The sequence below is a fragment of the Pectinophora gossypiella genome, chromosome 22 (genome assembly GCF_024362695.1).
Source record: "Pectinophora gossypiella chromosome 22, ilPecGoss1.1, whole genome shotgun sequence".
NCBI lineage: Eukaryota > Metazoa > Arthropoda > Insecta > Lepidoptera > Gelechiidae > Pectinophora > Pectinophora gossypiella.
In genome coordinates this window covers 9,314,649-9,329,601 of record NC_065425.1, presented here as the reverse complement: position 1 = coordinate 9,329,601, position 14,953 = coordinate 9,314,649, and the positions used below count along the sequence as shown (strand labels likewise).

The 14,953-nt window shown below is 38.7% G+C and overlaps 1 protein-coding gene and 1 long non-coding RNA gene across 2 annotated transcripts in view; one reads left to right on the top strand and one right to left on the bottom strand.

Moving 5' to 3' along the window:
- Positions 1-3,196, top strand: part of LOC126377276 (uncharacterized) — a 181,430-nt gene extending 178,234 nt beyond the window's left edge. The window contains exon 2 of the long non-coding RNA XR_007567810.1: positions 384-3,196. This is a non-coding gene — a long non-coding RNA (uncharacterized LOC126377276). The remainder of the gene's footprint in view (positions 1-383) is intronic.
- Positions 3,197-3,457: 261 nt separating this feature from the next.
- Positions 3,458-10,032, bottom strand: LOC126376969 (uncharacterized). Its single transcript, XM_050024523.1, has 9 exons — positions 9,897-10,032; positions 8,949-9,305; positions 8,471-8,568; positions 7,474-7,581; positions 6,741-6,922; positions 5,685-5,775; positions 5,084-5,215; positions 4,862-4,950; positions 3,458-3,578 (listed from the first exon to the last, which is right to left on the bottom strand). The coding sequence occupies exons 1-9, from the start codon at positions 10,030-10,032 to the stop codon at positions 3,458-3,460; spliced, it is 1,314 nt and encodes a 437-aa protein (XP_049880480.1).
- Positions 10,033-14,953: the final 4,921 nt, after the last annotated feature.

Below are 14,953 nucleotides of genomic sequence, written 5' to 3'. Positions count from 1 at the left end.
GAAACATGTTTTAATAAAATTGAATGTTATAGTTTTATAAACATAAATCTCCAATGGCCCGATTCCTGCAGACACCTCCTAATTTTATTTTAAGTTACACCTGTCATTTTCTTATCCACCGAAAAGGAGAGGGACGGATGATTGACAACTGTTAATTTTAAAACGAATGAGTTAAATGAATAACCCGATCGAATCAAAGAGGTATCTCGCCGGTATGGAACCCGTTCGACGCGTGCTGTCAACTTAATTCTGTCGGGTTATTGGCCGGTGTAAATTTTAAGAGGGTTGTTTTAGGTTTCTGCCTAAAATTGACGTGTGTTCCATAAATTTTATGCCAGTCGATTACCCGTCCCTTTCTTTTTCGGCGGATAAGAAAATGACAGGTATAACTTAAAATAAAATTAGATGGTGTGTATAGGAATTAGCACCATTATAAATGTAGTCATACATGTAAGGTTTTAAATTTATGAATTCTCTACCAAATCCGAATTTCGACTGATATCGACTGCCAGGCCAGTTTTTTGAATCTAAATGTTGTAATTACAGAATTATATTGAATACATTTGGGAGTATAAGGCATCGAAAAAGTTTTTTTTATTTTTTTTCCGTTCAAAGTCGGTTACGACTGAGTCTTGAAAATTTTTGCTCAACGTGAGTTATTAGCGACGATTACTTTTTTTTTCATCAGTATTGTGAAATTACATCGAATATAACATTGCACATAGCTCAGGCGTTGAAGGAAAACATCGTAAGGAAACCCACATACGCAAGAAATGTGCTTTCGGAGGTATGTGACTTAACCTGTCGAGAGTTTCCCTTTAGGTTCGTAGGTCACACAGGCGACTGCTTCTGTAACGAAACTGGTTCGTTAAATCTTCAGGTTAGGTGGGCGAAAACCATGAAGAACGGGAGATGATGATAATGCTTTACTGTGTTTACATTCCCAAAGTAACGGCCTCTGTGGTCCAGTGGTTGAACGGTGTGCTTACGATCCGGTGGGGACAAATCACGAAAATCATCCACCTGATTGTCTAAAAGTAAGATGATCTGTGCTTTGAAAAGTAAAGTATAGCTTTGCATTGTTATGTTGAGAAGTTTGCTCAAATAAAGCCAAAAGGATATTTATATTGCCGTCGTAAACAACCTTACACTTTCAAATGTATTAATTTAATCATTATAAGTATATTCGTGAATTAATTAGTATAAAATTCAGATGTTTGTGTATGAAAATAGACAATTTTTAGATGTGAAATCACGTTATTAAAATTAACGTTTTGTTGCGCAAATATAAGAACGAAGATCATTTGTCATTTCACATCTAAAAATTTTTAGTCTATCCCTTTTTAGAATCTACATGTGGAGTATATTGTTTAAATAGAAAAAAAAATATTGATGTTATGTGTTTAAACATAAAATCGGTAATTTAATAAGTGTAAGTATATTATTATACGCGGCTGCCCAATTTAAAATATGTTATTTACTTTTGCAAAAGTCAACTGTAGTGACAGTCACCACCTGAAGTACGCAAGCGGTTAGACGGATCCCCTCGGCATAGAATAAAGAATAATACTACGTATAGAACGGAAACTCTCCGCTCCCCACCAGCGGCTGAGCTAGGTTTACCTCACCCCCTTTAGTCTTCAATCGCATGGGCATCAGACGTCACACACACAGATGCGCGTGTGCGATAACTTCATGTGTAGTGTCTGTGTAAAACGAGGCTTTTTGTATGAAGTGTCCGGGGTGTGTTCGCGGCGCGCAAGTGACTATTTGGCGGAACTAACTAGAAATAATGACATTAAGCCGTTGGTCCCGGTTACTACTTACTGATGTGGACGTAGTCGTTATATGAGTCATGTCAGGGGCCTTTGGCGGCTCAATAGTAACCCTGACACCAGGGTTAATGAGGTTGGTAATTCACCTCACAACCCACACGATAGAGGAAGAAGAAGATGACATTAAGTATTCACACCTCACCGAGCTTTCTGTTAGACCAACGTGATAGGTAGTGAGCTGTATCGCCGTCTATAATGGTCGAGCCAAATGTGTTAGTGAAAATTGCATTTATGATAAATTAATAACTCGTTGGTGCAAGACAACAACATAACAATGACAAGAGATAATGTTCTTTACTTTTTTGGCTTCCTGCAACACCATGGGCACAGACCCCTTGTCGATCGGAGAGTATTTGCCAAGGATGAGATATCTCGAAATATTTTATATTATTAAAATTGGACAGCCGCAAAGTACCTACGCGTAATATTTTGATTGTACAGAACAGGGGGTAATAAAAAGGCCACATTGTTGGAATTCAGCTGAAAAAAATAATTCAACAAAAAAAAAAAACAACTTTCTTGAAAAGTAATATTGCAATTTGATTATGCGGATATAAAAGTGAAATATTCCTTTTTTAGTGTAAAATGTCATATAGCAATATTGCTTTTTTGTATGAATTGATTCAATGCGGCAATTTTAACCCTCCAGTGGTCCATTCCGTATAGCTACAAAGGTTTTATTTAACAAATAATAACTTTGCTTAATTATTCTAATTACTTATATCTGGTCTAACGATCTTTATATACTTATTTTTATTTTCTATGGCTACCATTTTGAATTCTGAATGATGTTACTTGACAGCTGTCTAAACAACTCATTTTCCTGATTTTGTCTCTTTCGCACTAACACACCCCATTAATTCTATACATAAATCTCATTTTGACCGTGTCCCGCTTAACCTTAAGTATTCGGTAGGCAGTATACAGTCATGAGATTTTTATATGGATTATCCGGGCTGTGATAGAAATTCACTTTTAGATATACGAAAAGGACAAGGGGGGTTTAAAAAAGCCACATGGAAGCAATTCATCTAAAAAGCAATGTTGCTATTTGATAATTCTTGACATTGCGCACTTTTATATGCGCAAATGTCAAGTTGCAATATTGCTTTTTAGATGAATTGCTTCTATGTAGCCCTTTTAACCCCCCAGATAGATATAGATTGAAACAAACACAGTCACTTTTGGAAACGGGAGTATTATTTTTTTGTAAATTGAAATGATAATAATACAAATGTAGGTAGGTGCGATTTGTGTTTTCAAAAGTGACTGCTTTTGTACGGAGAAAGTTATTCTTGTACGGAATACCATTAGTCATTGATATACTTATTATTTAGCAAATAAATCAGTGTATTCACTTACTGTGTAGTTTTATTGAAAATATAAATCAGTCATGATTAGCTATATTAACATTGGTTTTTATATTGCGACTTTTAATACACTTTCGTGTCTTGATGAAACCTACCTAACCTTAAGAATGAAAATAATCGACTTTAAAATCTGTCAAATAAAAATTACGAAATAATATTTTGTTGAATCCAACTTTGGGATCTCAATTCTTTAGCTTTCCTTTTCGGCGGATAAGAAAAAAAAATAGATGGTGTGTACCATGATCATGAAGACTATTTCTTCCCCTTCTTAGCATCTTTCTTGCCCTTGGGGTCGACGTCGACGACAGGGGGCGGAGTCTCCGGAGGCGGAGGAGGCCAGTACATGTTGAAGAACTCTTCCGTAGCTGCGAAACTGGAAATATAACATAAGCTCTAACTAGTCAGTCCTACATCCGTCGCACGATGAACTAAGTACCCACACCTCACCGAGCTTTCTGTTAGACCAACGTGATAGGTGGTGAGCCGTATCGCCGTCTATAACGGTCGAGCCAACTGTATTAGTGAAAACTGCACTTAAGAAACATTGATAACTCATTATAAAATAGGCTACTTTCCAACTAGTCAAATCGGTTACTTTTTACTTAAAGTCAAAACACGAAATTACTATGGAATTTGTATGAAAAAGCAACCTGTGACGTCATAGAAAAACGTGACAAAATGTCGCACATATTATTACATTTTTCTTTATTAAAATTCATAAAAAGTTAAATAGAAAAAATAACGTTTTTGTCATCTTTAGATCTGTCTTTATTTAGTAATCAGAATTTCGTAATTTATCTTTGACCTAGGAAACTACCCAATGGATAAGTGTTGTGTAAAAGATATAAGGTATAATAATACATGATGTTAGTGACGAAAACTTTGAGGCAAAAATTCAAGCCATGATTCTGAGTTGATATCAAGTGGAGTTTTCCGTCGCAAAAGTATGGAATGGATAATAATTTAAAAAACACTCGAAAATTTTCTGACAGGAAAATCACTTGGTATCAACTCAGAATCATGGTCTGAAACATCAGGATGTAAGTGACATCGAAACAAATACTGAGGGGGTGATTCAGCTCATTATTAAAAAAAAACGTATTTTTGTGTTTTTTAAATTATTTTTAAAAAACAGAAGGATTTTTTTTTTGGTTTTTGTGTTTCCCCGAAGGGTAAGGCAAAGGGAACTATGCCCATACAGCCATGTCTTTCGTATTTTTTTTTCTTGATGATTAATGAAATGATGAAAGGTGATGAATGATGATGATGAAACCTAAGCCCCCACCCTTGGAGTAGACTCCTACTCCGAACCCCAAACGAATTAACTCAAAAGTCCGCATAAACTTTCGAGTTATGAAGCGGCTTCTTGACACGAAGCGAAAATAGGCAGATACAGTTTGTTTATTGAATACTCTGATATAATAACACCTGCGAATGACTTCCGACTAACTTAATGCGATCATTAACCACAAAACACCACTTCGTATTAATTATTTAGATTATTCAATGAAGAAAGCAACTGTCCCGTTCCCGTTTCCCGCCAAAAAGCCAACAGAAGGAAAATGGAAAATTCCACTTGATATCAACTCAGAATCATGGTCTGAATCGTGGCTCTCAGTATTCGTTACGATGTCACTAACACCCTGTATCGCTTACCCAAGAGGCAATATGTGACTCTTTCGGTTCCACTCCTCTCTGTCACGTTCTTCCTGCTCTTCTTGTTGCTTCATATCTCTTGCTATTAACTGGAACAGTGAAAAAAAATAAGGCTTGAATCACATCTCTTAACCCCCAAGGCAATTTTGATTGAAAATAAGTTTTTCTAAGTTTCCTTTCCCATCTTTAGAGAATAAATATAATAAATTGGACATTAATTACCTCCATAAGTTGAATGTATTCCTCAGTGTCCGGTTCGCTTTTCTTACCCTTCGGCTTGCCTTTGTCCTTTGGCTTGGGGGACTTCGGTTTTGCTTTACCTGGCTTCAGGACTGTATAGATGCGCTTGGGCAGCTGGGATGAAATAAAAATATTGAAATAACCCAAAACTGGCCTTTCGCTAAAACTAAGGAAAGGGAAATAGTGATTACTTATACAGAGTGTTAGTGACATCGTAACGAATACTTAGGGGTGATTCACACCATGATTCAGAGTTAATATCAAGTGGAATTTTCCGTCGCAAAATTCATGTCATTATTTTCAATTCCATGCTTTTGCGACGGAAAATTCCACTTGATATCAACTCAGAGTCATGGTCTGAAGCATCCCTCAAAGTTTTCGCTAGATATCACTAACACCCTGTAGAGTACTAGTGCTGCGAAATAAAAAATAGTGTTGTCCTTATGATAATATTTTATCGGTAAATTTTATATTTTGATTACAATAAGTAGGACCCAAAGGGGGTGGGGTGGGTCAATTTTTGGATTGTACCAGCTTGTTGATGACCACACAAGATACGGAGTACCTGCGACGTGATATTCACCTGAATTTGGTATGGCGGATCAATGGTGACATTTTCCGGACCAAAAGTGAAGATCGAACGGACCAGATTGTACTGGTAATCTGTGCTGAACCTGCAGACAAGCAGCTTGGCATTAGAAGCTCATCCATAATAGGTAAGTAACAATGAGGAGCATAGGTACTGAATAGTACAGTTTAGGTACGATTTTTTGATAATACATTTTGCATGGATTCATTAGGATACACCCGCCATTTTGACTCTCATTTATTTGTTATGTCATGTTAATAACGGTACAAAAACAACAGACTTATGACTTACATAAATTTTGGTTGTTCAGCGGGCTTAGCACCGTAAGCGCGCGACTCTTTCTCGCCTCGACATACGTCACCCGTCACCCTCTCACAGTACTGCACAGAAGGAGACAGACGATCTCTGTCGCGGCGAGAAAGAGTCGCGTGCTTACGGTGCTAAGCTTGCAGATCATATGTTGGCAGTGGACGACTGATTATTGAATATGCACCCTTATAACCGGTCTATTGTGGGCAACACCTCTAGTTGTCATAGACCTTTATATTGGTCTATATAGAATTTCGTTCTCTCTGCACCGTTCTCTTCCAAAAACGTCTTGCTATAATCTAATCTAGCCTACAAGATCCCACTGCTGGGCAAAGGCCTTCCCTTCCTCTTTCCATTTTCTGCGGTCCTGTGCGTACTCCGGCCAGTCCCTCCGGCAAGCGTCTAAGTCGTCACGCCATCTCTTTCGAGGTCTACCACGACGCCTGTACCCGTCATGAGGCACCCAATGCGTAACGATCTGTGCCCACCTTTCAGGGTGCATGCGACAAACATGTCCGGTCCAATCCCGTTTGAGGCTGGCGGCTTTTCGTCCCACATCAGCGATTCTCGTTTTTGCTAAATAAAAATTAATCCTTTTGCATCTCACTGGCTATATGTAATCAATTCTGTTCTGTAGTGACAATAAACATTATTTGTAACTCACAAGAAGTTGTTTTTAATAATTCCGGGCAATCACCATTGGCTTTTGTCAAAAAGCCTTTTTACTGATTGTATGCTTACAGGTCATAAATATAATGGATGATCTTGGACAAGTCCCGTAGAGAGCATTCATAACCAGTGTTATTATATTCCACCTCATCCCTGGCATCCATGAGCAGCGGATGGAGCCTGGTGTCTATGATGGTTGAGTTCTGGGATATCTTGGACTTTTCTCCAGCAGCTGGTATGGTGAGTAACGGCTCCTGAAATGAAATGGTCTATATCGATCAAAGTACTAGAAAAACATAGAGACGGCTGTACTTAAGTTAAACTTCCAATGTAACTTTACAAGTTTTTGTAACAGTTTTAGTAATATAAATAATATTTAGACTGCATTTTTCGCGGTTCTATGCGTAACCCGGCCAGTCCCACTGGCAAGCGTCCAAGTCGTCATGCCTTTGCCCAGCAGTGGGATCTTGTGGCCTAGATTAGATTCAGTTTTTGATGAAAGTGGAAGAAGCGAAAGTGGTATGTCAAGGTCAGGTAAGTGGAATTCCATGGTATCTGCCCAGCCTTCCTTTTTGTCCAGCCAAGTACATTTTTAATGCTATAAAGTTAATGCCATTTGCGGCAAACCTACTCACTATAAGTTACGTTAAAAATAGGTAGACATAGCTAGGTTTATTACCCGATTCAATAAGGTTAAAATTAGGTGACATTTACACTACATTTTTGGGTTGGGTTGGGTTGATGTGGTCGGTCCCACAACCCACACGAGAGAACAAGAAGAAGCAAGAAAGAAAGAGAAAAGAACCTTGACCTTATCTTTAACATCCTTCGCCATGTAGAATACTTCACACTCCTGAGGAGTTGGGAGGAATTCCTGGTCGGATATCACGAGCGCTGTGGCTAGCATGTTATCCTGGAATGATCAAAAATCAAGTTATCAGATGGTTACGAAATCACAAGACTTAAAACGTCTGTCTCATATCCACCGGCTAAGATGGAAAAAGCTAGACTACTTCAACCATTCTTGTACGATCAGGTGCAAAAGTCCAATCAGTTTTCAAAGTAATAAATTAACTGGTTGCACTTTAGACCTCCTGGTTACATTCCGTTTCTGTAATATACTAAAAACACCTACAAAAACATAAATTGAATAATTATGACAACTATAGGTTCATAATTTCACCACTGTTTACAAATAATTCGCGGGGCTCATTGACTGCACTTTTGTTCTTTTGCAATATGGTAGTTTCCAACTAGGGAATGCAATCCCGATCTCTCGAGATCTCGTCAAATTTTTCGAGATCAATATAATCGGGATCAATAACCGAAGCATAATATAACGAGATCCCGTTCGAGATTTACGGGATTGGGCGAATCTCCATTCTCTCTCTCTTTATTTAAGAGTTGCGCTCTTGTCGGTGGAGTAATTACCTTCATTACTCTATAGATAGGGCGTATAGAACGGTGGTTGCCCCAAAAATCTCCATCCAATCCAATCTCCATTAAGTTATACTTTTTGCTTTGATTATGCTGATTTCCAGAGAAAACTTTATTATTTAGTTAGTAATATTGACGAATTAATATTGTTTACTTTAAAAAAAAAACCTGACTATCACAAAGAAGCAGTTTTCATCGTTTTCAGCCATTCTAACTTTACATTTTTTTATGAACTAGACGAGATCCCAAAAATTTCGGGATCTGGCGGGATTGTCTTTTTCCAATCCCGCGGGATCTCGAATTTGCGATCTGGAGTCGGGATTGTATTCCCTGTTTCCAACTAGTCAAATCAGTTTTTACCTTACCTGCCAACGCCGAAGCATGCGTTCTCTTGACGCCGCATCAAAATGCTGCATCTCTTTCATCCACTCGCAGAACCATAGCATCAGGACTGCTTGACTTGCTGAGAATAAATAATTATTGGCTAAACGATGATTCCAATTGAACTCTTAACACATTCACAGAGTGTCAAGAGTCGAGAGGCTAAAATCACTTTGATTTTTCCATTATATTTTTGTCCATACATTTTACACACATTTCTTCTACAGGTGACCACAACCACAATTGCCCGCATGTTATTGGTGTGGAATATAATCAAACTCAAAGGCTATCGTCGGCTTCTTTTCTGCAAAACATACGTACACACATAGGTACAACAAGAACCCCAATACAAAAATCCTCAAATTTCCTCCAAATCCCAAAATTATTCCAATCCCCGCAATCCAATCCCCCAATTTCCATTTTTCTTTCCCCAAAATACACGGTAAATAACGCTCTACTCACTTCTATCCATGCCATCTTCTTGAGCTCGTCTCAGAAGATTGGCCAACGTATCCAGGAACCAATATTCGGCGTAACTACTCTTGTACTTCGTGCATCCGACCAAACTGGCAATAATATCTATGTACTTCTGTGGTGCTGTGGAGTTGATCTTCGGAATCGCTGCTGGGTCAATATCCGTCTTAAACATTGTTGGCAATACGTGAATTCTATCTGCCTCTTCTATCTTTCTTATTCGCTCAGGAATTACCCGTCGGAGAGAGGGAGTAGGGAATACAACTGGCAACTCCTCTACTACTTCTTCTGCTACAGATTCTTCTTCTTCTTCCAATGGTGACTCTTCCTTTGGGAGTTGTTCTTCTTCTGGTGGTGCTGGGGAAAATAAAGTGAGGAATGAATTTAGGTCGTCGTGGAGATCCTTGGGGGAGGCCTATGCCCAGCAGTAGGCGTCGTACGGCTGATGATGAAGAAGTTTATTCGTAAAAGATTCGGAATGCTCTTTAAGACTAGCCAACCTGCAGTGGAGCAGCGTGGAGGAATATGTTCCATACCCGCTCTGGTTGATTGAGAGGAGACCAGTGTCCTGCATTAGGACGTATTATGCTATATTCACAACCTCTGTAGTCTAGTGGTTAGAGCGAGATCATGAGATCGTGACTAGATGGTCCGGGTTCGATTCCCGATGAGGACATTGTTTAAATCACTGTGAGAATGTCCTTTGTTTGGTGAGGGCATTGCAGGCTTGAATCACTTGATTGTCCGAAGAAGTAAGGTGATATCGTGCTTTGCAGGTCACATTAAGGCGTTGCTTTTATAGATAAAATAGCTGGGACCTGGGTGGAAACCAGCCCGCAGTGGAGCAGCGTATCTAGTATACTCCATACCCTTACGGTTGATTGAGGGGAGGCCCGTGTCCTGCAACAGGACGCATATGCGTTAGTGAGTACTAACCTTGCTCCTCGACCATTCCCTCTTCCTCAGAGGACTCCAGGGATATAGGAGCCTCCCTCAGACATTCTAACCCAGAGTCCGAGATCAACTTCTTCAACAACGTCGTGTGGACGTCTTCTACTTTCTTCGAAGACATCTTGAGGAATTCAGCTACTTTTTGATATTTTATTGCAATATTTATTCAATTCAATTCAAATCCAATGTTTATAAATGTGGCTTCTGCCAGCGAGGACAATTCTGCCAGTGTCAAGGTTGAAAAATGCACGGGGTTTTCGATATACTGCCAAATGGCCGGTTGCTCACATGTTGCTCATGGGTTTCTCTATGATTGCAGCAGCTTTTTTAAATATTTTATTGCAATATTTTATATCTAAGTGACATTTACGTAATGACGTTTTTTTGACATTGTTTTGAATGAAGTTTTTACCAGTGAGGCTGTATGTAAGATTACATTTACGTTACAAAATAAAATCACTAATGGGGTGGGCAAAATGATAGTTACGTAGGTAAGTAGTTTTTTAGGTAGACAGATGAGTACTCCATCGTCCATATGATGGTCCATCAAGTTTGAAAGGACACAATACAATCTGTCGGTTTTTACGACATACCCAGGATGATAAGCAACTGAACGTGTTCTATGTTCTTTATTTCCAGCACCCGCAGCATGACGCGCGCGTTGCTATATTATGACCATTTTTTGACCTTTTTGTTGTAGGTTTCACGAAAGGAAAACCAGCCCAATACAAGAACTAGCGCTATGCTATAAATAAAGCAATTCTATGGGTTCATAGATAGATAGTTCATAGATCGCAATGCGCGCGATATGGGTGAAGCATACTTCGAGGGCACCAAGGGGAAACAAGATTAGGAATATCTTTGTGGTACTATCCCCTAACATTATGGCCTCCGACTACGAGTTCATAGTGTTTTTCTCTAAAATAAACATTTCTTAATTATTTATGAACAGCGAATTCTGGCAATTAGTGTCACCACCTGGGCGGGTGAGGTATGTTGTGGAATTCATTAAGTAAACTCGATCGCTCCCTCTAATTGGCGGACAAGGGTATCGCGCCCCAAAATAAAGGGTTATACCCAAATTAATGGGGACGCAAACCACGGGAGGCGGCGATGATGGAAAAGGAACATGCTTAATACACTCCTTGCATCAGCACCAGAGTGTGATCTGTTTGTGAATGAGTGGACGTATGTGTGTCGCGAGTGTCTGAGGTTCTGCGAGATGATTAATGATGTGTGAAAATTAAATATGTTTTTATATTGTTTAAACTTAAGTTTCATATGTTTAATTATATTATTGTTTATATCGACAGTTTCACGGCGCATTGGTGCTTCTGCACTGTAAAGTCGTGAAATATAAATAATAAATAAATAAATAAGGCTGTTTTTGCTATTTTCTTTATTATTTTTATAAAATCTACTTCGTAGACTTCGCCTGTCTACACTACACCTGGGATAATGATCGTAATTGTACATGATGATCAAGCTTCTAATAAAAGTTAATCATTAAAAAAAATGGCAATAAAACGCACCAATGTCGAGCGTCAACTTCAAACAAACAAAACGCAACAAACGGCAGTTTCTTTTCGTACCAACAGGCGTCGCGCGGACGTATAAGTACCTACCTACAATTTTTAAGAAAAAATTATAAACCATGCAGCCATAAATAGAGAAAGTAATTTAAAAAGATGTTTAAGAAAATTAAAAGTTATGTACTTAAACTCTTTTATTGTTGCCGCTCATGTAAGTAAGTCTTTCTTACCTCCAGTTATTCATTTGTACTTTTTCGTCCATTTCTCATCGAGAGTTGTAATAATTTCCACTTTCAATGCCCTAATCTGTTGTGCTGAGGTTAGGGCAAATCGTTTTAGAACTGTCAAGCTAAAATGAAATGATTTGTAGCTTTGTGGCTGGTAGGATAGACACCTCTAAGTGGGCGAATCCTAGAACATGTCCGTTTCTCATGTTTTGCCTATGAATAAGGGCCTCGTAAAAGGACCACAGTAAGGTATCCTATGGTACGTTAAGGTATTACGGAAGAGGGTTTCGGGATTGGAAGGAAACTCAGCAAATAAAAAAAAACGAATTTATTCTCTACGCACGCGGTAGGTATAGCACTCGCACAAAGCTACACGGTACACTACGTCACCGTCGCTTCACTTTTGACGTCACATTTCACAAAATAAACTAAACTATCTCTCAGGTTTCAAGTCACTTGAAGTGAAGTGACGCGTAGTTTGACAGATCCTTTGTTTATTGAAATGTGACGTCACTGGGCAAAATGTCACGTGACCAACCGTTTTCGCGCGAAATTTGAAATTGGATCGTGGTCTGAAAAGTCCCTCAAGTAATCTAAATAATTAATACGAAGTGGTGTTTTGTGGTTAATGATCGCATTAAGTTAGTCGGAAGACATTCGCGAGTGTTATTATATTGGAGTATTCAATGAACAAAGTGTATCTGCCTATTTTCGCTTCGTGCCGGGAAGCCGCTTCATAACTCAAAAGTTTATGCGGACTTTTGAGTTAATTCGTTTGGGGTTCGGAGTAGGAGTCTACTCCGAGGGTGGGGGCTTAGGTTTCATCATCATCACCTTTCATCATTTCATTAATCATCAAGAAAAAAAATACGTCAGACATGGCTGTATGGGCATAGTTCCCTTTGCCTTACCCTTCGGGGAAAACCAAAAAAAAAAAAAAGAAGTCCCTCATTGACAAGGCTCATGTAACGACTGCCTACTTACTTTAGACCTATTTAACGCTCCGATCCTATCAATTATACCACAAGTATAGTTTCGGAGGTGTACTCACAAGTCTCCACTTAGCACGTTCTAATTACAACGACATTTTACATTGATGTACGAATATATTGACTGCACTCCACTGGGGTAGGTCAGGGCAAAGGTCGCGGGGAGATGGGGGATAAGAGAAAACTTAGCATTAGTACTATTCTGATTGGAGATGAGAGCCATCGGCACGGGAATGCAAGACGGTAGGGGCAAGTTACAGGGACTGTAACCTGACAGAGGGCAGCATTAACCGTCAGTACTTACTGTTTAGAGGACAGGCGTCCTAGTACGGCTTTGAAATAGACTATTCTGGGCGCCATCCCACTCGCGTCAGAGTACTGCGGGGCGGAAGGCAAGAGGGAAACCACTGCCCATTTCTCCCTAAAAAATGTGGAAAGGAATGTTAAGATGACGCACGAAAAGGAACGTTTCGAGCGAGAAAGTATGAGAGAGAAAGAGACGGAAAGAAGAAGTGGAAGTAGATTTACTTTTTAATTGTGTATTATTATACTATATGGCAATATATATCCGCCGAAAAGGAAAGGGACGGATGATTGTCAAACAAGTTAATTTTAAAATGAATGAATAACCCGTGCGGATAAAATAGGCATATCGCTCGTATACAATCCGTTTGACGTGCTATCTACTTAATTCTGTCGGGTTATTGGCCGATGTAAAATTTTTAGACGGTTGTTTTAGATTTCTGTTTAAAATTTACGTGTATTCCATAAATTTTATGTCTGTTGATTATCCGTCCCTTTCTTTTTCAACTGTTAAAAAAATGATAGGTATAACTTAAAATAAAATTAGATGGCGTCTGCAGGAATTAGCACCATTGTATTACTAGTAAAATAACCACCGATTAGATAATATAGAAACTCACTACAAAAAGTCGCTGTGGGCGAAGGGCCTTAACGTTTCTGAAAAAGATTCGTTTTATACAGTATTAATACGAAACGAATACTATACATACGTATATTACGTATAGATAAGAAAATGATAGGTATAACTTAAAATAAAATTAGATGGCGTCTGCAGGAATTAGCACCATAAAACACGAACCAGCAAACTTTTTCAACTGTTATGCTTAGTTTGGGTCCGTGGTTTGGGCGTGATATCCGCCTGCCTGTCTGACGACTTCCGAGCGACATCTATTGTCCACCATCGCATACGATCGTTTTAAAACGAATGCCAATTTCTGCTAGCTGCAAAAACTGTCATTTTTGTGAAATGTAGATATGTATGGTATGGTAAAAGAACCGTGGCAGGCCAGTTGGAAGAGCGCTTGACTCTCATTGTGAAATCGCAGGTTCCAATCCTAGCACGGGCCTAAACCAATGATTTTCGAATCCATGTTTGAATCATAAATGATGATCGCGTGCTCAGCGGTGAAGGAAAACGTCGTGAGGACATCCACATTCCTGAGAAATTTCCCGTTTCGGACGTTGGGCTGGTTTTCCCTTCGTGGGTTGAAGGTCAGGGCAGTTGCTTCTGTATAGGACATGACCTTTCAAATCTTCAGGTTAGTTAAGCGGACCCCATTAAAATGGTATAACGCTAGGGAGATGATGATGAGATAATGTATGTTATCTTTTAAGGAACTAACGAAAGAGTTATTCGATATGGAGTTCTGCGATGGACATTCAATGGCGATGGATGACCATCCAATCGTCTCTTCATGAAAGAAAGGTCTATCTGGTGTGACAAAGAGGAACAGGTAAGTCTTTCAGTATTTAATTAGAATTATTATATACTGTACGACCTAGGCACCCGAGATGATAAGCTCCAGGCTTCGTTCAAAAAGAATACAGATGGCGTTGTAAAGAATTTCCTTCGTTTAGAAGTTTAATATTAATAATGTTTAGAGAATTTTGAGGCTATTTTTGAGGAATTGTTTTCTTTAATTATTTTTGTTTTTATTAGATTTATGTTAGTTTAGTTAGGTTAGTAAGTAGATTTAATTAGTTAATTAAGTACCTACATACTTACTTCCTAAATTTTCGCATGCTTATATCTAGCGGACCATGTGATACTTGGAACATAAAACCCATCAACTGTTATACAAAACCATGAATCCTATGCGAATAAATGATTTGATTTTTAAGATAAGATATTTATTGCATTCCTAATGTTTTTACTGAGGTCCTAAAAATAGAGGAAAATACAAACAGGAACCCTGTAAGGGCACTACAACAACTTAAAATTTACATAATGAAAACAGAAAACCAAGAATAAAAATAATAAAGATAATGTT